The sequence below is a fragment of the Geospiza fortis genome, unplaced genomic scaffold, assembly GCF_000277835.1.
Source record: "Geospiza fortis unplaced genomic scaffold, GeoFor_1.0 scaffold188, whole genome shotgun sequence".
Lineage (NCBI taxonomy): Eukaryota > Metazoa > Chordata > Aves > Passeriformes > Thraupidae > Geospiza > Geospiza fortis.
The window spans coordinates 2,623,698-2,631,499 of NW_005054337.1; the positions used below are offsets into that span (position 1 = coordinate 2,623,698).

At 47.7% G+C, this 7,802-nt stretch overlaps 2 protein-coding genes across 2 annotated transcripts in view; one reads left to right on the plus strand and one right to left on the minus strand.

Annotated features, from left to right (window-relative positions):
* Positions 1-1,174: 1,174 nt before the first annotated feature.
* PLAGL2 (PLAG1 like zinc finger 2) lies at positions 1,175-7,639 on the minus strand. Its single transcript, XM_005422198.3, has 3 exons — positions 7,529-7,639; positions 5,736-6,124; positions 1,175-4,941 (listed from the first exon to the last, which is right to left on the minus strand). The coding sequence occupies exons 2-3, from the start codon at positions 5,996-5,998 to the stop codon at positions 3,720-3,722; spliced, it is 1,485 nt and encodes a 494-aa protein (XP_005422255.1). The 5' UTR covers positions 5,999-6,124; positions 7,529-7,639; the 3' UTR covers positions 1,175-3,719.
* POFUT1 (protein O-fucosyltransferase 1) overlaps positions 5,997-7,802 on the plus strand; it is a 7,817-nt gene continuing 6,011 nt past the window's right edge. Inside the window, exon 1 of the mRNA XM_031058062.1 lies at positions 5,997-6,003. Within this exon, the coding sequence (XP_030913922.1) occupies positions 5,997-6,003 (7 nt within the window). The remainder of the gene's footprint in view (positions 6,004-7,802) is intronic.

Sequence of the window (7,802 nt, forward strand, 5' to 3'; positions counted from 1 at the left end):
AACACTGAGGCTAAAGAGCAGCAATGTTGTGAGACAGAGAACGGGGTCTGTCACAACATGGTGTGTGAGTATTCTGTCATGTGAAATTCAGTGGAAGCAAATGCAAGATTGTTCCTTCCTACAAATGGATTTTGAGTGAGGTGTAATCCCAGAGGGGAAAAAATATCTTCAGCCCTTCACAGGGTTCTGGCAATCTGAGCCTGGAAGGATGGGCAGGAGTTAACCCTCTGCTGCCAGGGAGTGGCTTGGCTCTTTGTTAGTTCTTATTTCTAGGGGGCATTAGGTCCTTGGCTTTCTGAGAATCCAGAGTCTGATTTATAAGGGCTGGCAAGTTCATGTCCTGTCCTTTTACTAACTGAAGGTCTGTGGGTTTGTATCTTAGTTGACTGCAGTGTTCCTACTGCTATGGACACCCCCCAAGCCAGCCAGTTTAAAACATTCCTTTACTTAATTAAACCCTCCTGAACAATTATGTGCTGTACTTGCTGCCCTTGAGCTCTGGTGCATTCTTTGTGGTACAGGTGTGCCAGGAGCAGAGGGATCACAGTGGAAAGGTTTCCTGGGCTCTGCCTGCCTGACTCACAGCCCCAAACTTGTGGTCCAAAACAAAAGCCAAACCCAAACTCTTTCTGGGATGATTTTTTTATATCACATAACCAGCACAGTGGCTGCCATAAGGTCCTGCACACCACAGAACAGATTGCAGGCTGTGCTGCAGCAATCCCCTCACAGCATGCCAGAATTACCCTTGTCCCTCACCTCCAGCTGCATCAGCAGGAGCTTGGCTAAGATGAGTTCCACTGACTTGCCTAAGAGCTTGGTACATATGTCCCAGTGGACTGGGATTCCCAAGTGCTGTAAGCTTGGATGCTCCAAGTATTTTCTTAGAAACAGGTAAAGGTTGTTCACTGTAATTTGTTCTGTGAATTGCATATTTCCTATTTCAAATGGAATTAGTCTCGTTAGTTTTAGACTGACTGGTAAAATACCTTCAGATTACAAGCTGTTGTGGTAGAGGAACTTTGAATCCATTTTCCTGTGCAAACACCTGGAATCAGCTCCAATGCTGTCTCTGACCACGCTGCCCTTGCTGGTTTGATTTTCCTTGCATTGACAAAAGTTACTGCAGTTCTGCTTGTTAAAGTAGCTGTGGAAAGCAAATCACACGTGCAAATCATAGCAAAATGAATTCCATTTATTCTTTGACAGACTACTGGTAGGAAAAAGATGCCTGGCTCTAAGTTTAGCTACCACTGCTAAAGGAATTCCAGTGATGACATCTGTTCAGAGTACAATGCAGGCAGGAAGCAAAAAAGCTGAATGTTCTGCAGTGGGAGAAGGTGTGTGATGGCATTGCATAAATCTGATAATCCTCACTGGCAGTGAGTGATCAGTTCTGACCATTTATTTCTCCAAAAATAATAATCCTCTCAACTGAAGACAGGGATAAGGCTTGCATATAATTGATAACAGTGTGAAACTCTTTAATTTGCAAAGAGCAAAGCAATAGAAGACAGGCCTGAGGTATTCGATGCTGGTAAACAGACTGGCTGCAATGCCCTGTTTACCTTTGCTAGGTTAGAGAACAAGAAGGCACTCGTTGGACTTGGAAAGGCAACATTTTCCAGTGGAGAAAAGGAAAAAGTACTGCATTCAACTTGGGGAGATCATTGCCACAGGATATTGCTGAGGTAAATAAATCTTATATTACATTTTGATACAAAAGTCTTATTTGCAGCATTGCTGGCTAACCTAAAACAACCGATCTATGTTCTGGAGAATCAATGGATTGCTAAAGAGTCATTCTGGGAAGAATTACTAAGCTAAATTAAAAATAAAATTCTGGAGTAAAATGGAAGGGGACAAGCCTGTGACCAAAAGAGGCACAGCTGATGTCACACAGTGGGATCATGGCTCAGCAGGAAGGAATCTGCATCAACTGAGGTGGATGTGCTCTGGGGAGACAGGGGAGGACAGCATCTGGCTTCACCCAAGGAGCTGAGATAACAGAGTAGAGGTAGATTTTGCATTTCCTAGATTTATGGAGAACAATATTGACAGATTTCCTGGTTTATATTGGCCTACAATGGTTCGTCCATGCTGAGGTATGAAGATCTGCCCGTCCATAGTCACAAACATGCACCAGTGCAGAGTGACCTCCACATGTTCCCATCTGCAGTAGAAGTGCCCAGGAAAACAGGAGCAGGAGACAACACAGGTGCTAAGTGACACCAGCAGCTGGCTGCCTCTTCCCGGTATAACCCTTCTACCCTGGTAGGTAGACAGCTCATGGAAGAGTTGAAGAGGTAGGGCAGGGAGCAAGGGAAGCAGGACTTTAACTTCAGGAGGCAAGGCTTGAGCAGGAGAGAACAAAAAAGGCCAGTGGAACCAAATCCAAAGTGAAAAGTTGACTGCAGGCCCCAAACCTCAGCATTTGTTAGAACTATTGGGAGAATATGCTTCAAATGGGGAGAAATGTGTGTTGGGAGAAATGCTTCAAATATACTGAAAGCGTGTACATGAAGCTGGGACCAATTTATCCCTGATTCTTGCATGTTATCAACATTGAGGTTAAAATATACCTTTGAGACTCCTTCCTGGACAAGCCAAAAAGGGTGCTGACCTCAATGAGTGGTTAAAAAAACCCCGAACCCCAGAAACTCATACTCTGTTCCTCATCCCAAGGGAAGCTATGGAGCAGGGCCTGCAGCCTGTTCTCACCCACACCTGGTCTGCCATGCTCGATGGCCCGAGCTCCTCACCCAGCTCTCTCACGTGCTTTGGTTTCCAGATCTGTTTGCCTGGGGGAGATATTTAAAAGGGCTCTGTCCATACACCACACACCAAGCTGAGCTGTGAGAGCTGCTCCATCCCCTTCACTTGGGACAGCCAGCGAGAAAAGGCAGGAAGCTGCTGCCTACAGGGGCAGAGGCTGAAGTGGTCCAAAAGCAGTGTATTTCCCCATGGGGGAAGAACATGATAAGTGAAGAGAAATCAGTGCAACCTGACTTCGTTGTGTAAACAGTGTTCTAGCTACACCAGAGATGAACCCAGTGTATTCTGGTGCCTCCTATTTTTTGCAATGGCAGAAACAGACTTGTGTTGTGTAAACAATGTTCACCATAACGAGTTTATCCTAACAGCTCCAAAGAGGCGGCGTTGAATTCACTATGTAAACGGGCTTGTTGCTTAACACTGATGTGGAGTAAGCTGTGTTGGGTGATGGGATGAGAGGTAGCAGGGAAGGACAGCCTCTTCCCCATTGGCTTCATACAGAGTGGTATCATGACTTCTTCTCCGTGTGGAGGTGTTGGCTGGTTTGCCAGAATTGCAGTGTGGTAACATGAAATGGAAGCTGGACTCTTCAAAAGTTTAGCCCAGGATGAAAGAGTCTCAACTCCTTCTGAAGGACAGTCCCTTCCCAGAGAGGAATACAGCTCCAGCATTCTCAGGGAAGGTCAGTGCTAAGCGCGGCTCCTGATTCACAGATTAAAAATTAGATAAAATATATCCAGTCTATCAGCTGAAATCTTTCTGCTGTACAGGACTGGGACTTGCATGGGTTCCAGTCTACAAGTGCTCCCTCCGAGATCAGAAACCTCCTGTCTGACCCAGCTCTGCCAGAGCTTTCACACCCCCAAGGAAGGAAGAGTTGTGCGTTTTTAAGGCTCTCCACAAAAGGGTGACTGAAAGATCTGTTCTCCAGTGCTATTTCCAGCTTATTGGAATGCCTGGTGGAACCGTGGCAGCGTGGTTGTGCTCAAGCTGGAGGTGAAGACGGGGGGCAACGAATGAAGGGGCCCAAAGTTCAGTGAGGCCCCGGCTCCGGGAGACTCTTGAGGTTGATGTTGCAAAGTGGTGAGCAGTGGTTGCGCCTCCCCCTGCGAGTAGCCCATGACCAATCCCCCTGACGAGACAGGTGGATTGCAAGGAGGAAGGTTTAGGGGAAGGAAGCCGAGAAGATGAGAAAAGTCCATGTTAGCAGCACAGAGAGCCTCTGAGAGGTTAGCAGGGCTCTTGGAAAGCAAAGCCTCATCCAGGGCAGGTGGCTGAGGCGAAGAGGACTGAGGATCACCAGATGAGAGAGACAGACTGCCAGGGAAGTCTGACAAAAAGCTGTCCACCTCTACTTTGGGTAGTTTCTCAGGCAAATATGAGGTAGATCCAAGCTGATACTTTGGAGGAGGTTGCGGTGGGGAGGAGATGGGAGAAGAAGACTCCAGAGGGTAGCTCATTCCCATTGGAAGAGAATTAGGAACCAAAGAATGGGGCATACCTGAGCTTGGCATGGTTTGGAGATGTGTGCTGTACATGCCCACGGGCAGCATGCCAGGGAAGCTCTTACCACCCATCATGTCTCTGGATGCCATACACAGGACAGGACTCAGCTCTTCCTTCACTGCCACAGAGGAGCTGCAGCTGAGCAGACCCAACATGTCCACTGGCTCCGTCTTAATCTTCAGCAGTTCCTGGGAGTGGCTTTTCTTCATGTGCCTGGTCAGGTGGTCTTTCCTCCCAAACCTCTGAGCACAGTACTGGCACAGGAAGTCCTTCCTCCCCGTGTGCACCACCAAGTGCCTGCGCACGTCCTTGCGGGTGTAGAAGCGCCGGTCGCAGTGGTCACACGGGTGCTTCTTCTCCTTGGCCCCGCCGGACGCCCGCCTGGAATGGGCTTTGAGGTGCTCCAGCAGGACCTGGGTGCTCTCAAAGGTCTGGAGGCACACCTTGCAGCTGAGGTCACCGCTGGCAGCCGCGTGCATGGCCAGGTGTCGCCTGAAGCCCAGTTTGGTGTTGTAGTTCTTGCCGCACTCGGGACAGTGCAGGGCCTCCTTGTTGGGATCGTGGGTCTGCAGGTGGTTCCGGAGGTGATCCTTCCTGTGGAACATCTTCTCACAGTACATGCACTGGTGGGGCTTCTGAGCAGAGTGCGTGGCCATATGCCTTAGGGGAGAAAAGCAGGAAATGTCAGACAAACATTCAGTCCCTGAGGGAACACAAGCTGGTTTTCCAAAATTTTCCTTGTGTCCTACACTTCATGCCACAAAAATCCCAGATGGCATTTTACCTCCATTAAACAAGGAGCACAGAAGCACAACGCTTCAGGCAAAAGCTACAGTCTGTCCCAGCAGCTGTCTCCCCTCAGCTCCTGCTCTCTGCTGAGGCTGCCAAAGAAAACCTCCTTAGTTTGTGACACTAGGTGAGAAAACTTCACTTTATCAGAAGGGTCAGGCTGTGCCCAAGTCTGCTGACAGCCACTGTGGTCTGATTTCACCTTGGTATCTCACATTCTCCCCCACTGTGGTTCACTTGGTTTCAAGTTTTCAGCCATCACTGTTTAACTATTTTGTGTTGTACTGCACTACATCAATGGGAACTCTACTTCTCCATACTGGAGCAACAGCTGCCATGGAATTATCCCTGTGCTTAGAAGCAGGATTTATGAATGCAAACGCTATTCTTGCTTTTCATTTTGTTTTTTCATCTGTGAACTTCACTTTCTGTTTCTATTTCCTCCTCAGTGAAACATAAAACAGCTTGAGCTCAGGATACAGCATTAGCTGAAGTTCTCTGGAAGGCACCTAAAGAGATGCCAAGTATGGTAATGTCTGGGACTCAACTGCTTTGCAAGGTAAAAGGGTATTTCCCCTCCTCCAGCTTCTCAGAAATTCAAGCAAAGACACATGAGGGAGGGGGTTTCCCCTCTCTGCTGGGCAGAGGCACTTGCAGATACCTACCTGTAGAGCTTGTACTTGGAGGCAAAGGCCTTGCCACAGTGCAGCTGGGGGCAGTTGTAGGGCCTCTGCTCCGAATGGGAAAGTGTGTGAGTTCTCAGCTTGTCCACGTGAGGGAAGGAGGGCTCCGATAGTTCACACTGGCATTTTCCCTGACTTTCGGTTTCTTCACCTCTTGGTCTGGGGACTAATTTCCAGCCTGTCTCTTCCTCCTCCTGCTTTGCATCTTGAATCCAGTTGGGAACACTGGGGAAAAATGCCGTCATGGCAGGTCTAGTAGAACATGGCCATGTCAAGCAGAACTCGAGCCTGTGGGCTGTGATGTTGTCCTGGTGCAGTTTTCTGTTGGAGCCCCCTGTGACCAAACTGCTTTAATAGCAGAACTTCTTCATCTGAAATCACAGAAGGCTGGTGTTAATTCACTGCCACCTTCACCTGTGTACACAGTGAATATGTGCATTCCCAGCCATGGGGACCTCCAATCAATAACATTTTTCTGTCTCTTCCCCCTTAACCTGTTACCTGAATAAAACTATGTTAAACTTTTTCTGAATTGCATTTTTTGCCACTATTAGGAGCCAGTGTTATGTGTTGGATGTATTTTCTCCTGAAATATCATAAAAGGTGTCTATTTGTAGCTCTAAATACCTTTCCCTATGTGTCTTGCAGATCACTTCTCATCCCATTTTTTTATATTCTCACTTGCTCTTGGTCCCTGCCTACATGGAATTCCCTCTCAGAGATTCTCAGAGTTCTCCTGTATTTTCTTTTCCCATCCTTTCTGCTACCAACCTGGTGCACTGGGCAAAACAATCTCCAGAGCAAATCAATCTGAACCCCCAGATGTGGCTGTATGAGGCTGAGGAAGAAAGCTCTCAATTATCATCAACATCACACCTTTTTCTGGAAGGCAACAGATGCTGCTCCTCTTCAGGTTGGGATTACTCATTGCATTTTCACTTTCCGACTGTGAGGCAGATTCTGCCTCTCAGGATCAGCAAGTTTTCTACTGTAATGAGCAATTTTTAACTCTTTTTTTTTTTCTTTGACACTCTCATGCATTAATAATGGAAGCTCAAACTGTTTCCTGTCCAAAAAAGTACACCTCCTCTAAGCTCTTCTGGCTTTCACATTGATGAGGTTCTACATGAATCTCTCTCAGCAGGTTGTTCTTGAGTTGTGTGTTGGTTTTTACAGGGTTCTACTGCCAGCTCGACTGGTAAACGGTCAGCTGAAATAAAACCAACCTCTTTCACTCAATTTGGCTGCCTGAGAAACCCTACTTAAAATAGCATCAAACCCTCACTCCATGATTGCTTCAGAGGAGGAACTTCCTGCTGCACATCAACACGAGTGCGAGTTGTGGGCAGGATGTGCAACTGCGAGGGAACAAACCAACCCCCAAGAAAGTGCTCAAGGAACGTTATGAAGAGCTGAAATGACAATTACTGTGACTGCACCGTCACCCCAAATAGCATGGATGGTTCCCTCAGGGTGGAAAACACTGGGAAACTGGTTGACTCCAAGAAAATATATCACTGTGAGCTTTGGGAATGCCTGTTAAGAACAAAACTTGGTTTTGTGCAGGCTAAATCTACGTGGTCAGAGCAGAACAATCAAGGACCAGAACTGCTGAGGTGCCACTTTGGGACAAACCAGAGTGGTGTGACAGCTACTCTGACCCCTCAGGGTGCAGGAGGCCTGTGGTTCAGAGCAAGCTGTCTTACTAGGTGCTAAAAGCATGACTATTCCACCTCTCTATGAAATATGTCCCAGAAAAGATGAATGTTCTCTACCTCTTGCTCCAGAGCTGTGCAGGTGTCCTGAGAGTCTCCACCACTTTCACCGGGGAACTGCTCCTTTCCCTCCGAAAAAGCCTGGCCATCTGGGCCAGTTTCAAAGCTACCTGGAAGAAGACAAGAGTTTGAATTTGGATGTTTTTAACAGTAAGGTGCATAAACGATCATATGGAATTTTAAGGAATTCAGAGGTGCTGCTGCAACCGCCTTGCAAACGGCGGAGGTGCCGGGGGGTGGCCGCGAGGGGCAACTCGCTCCTCCCTCCGGCACC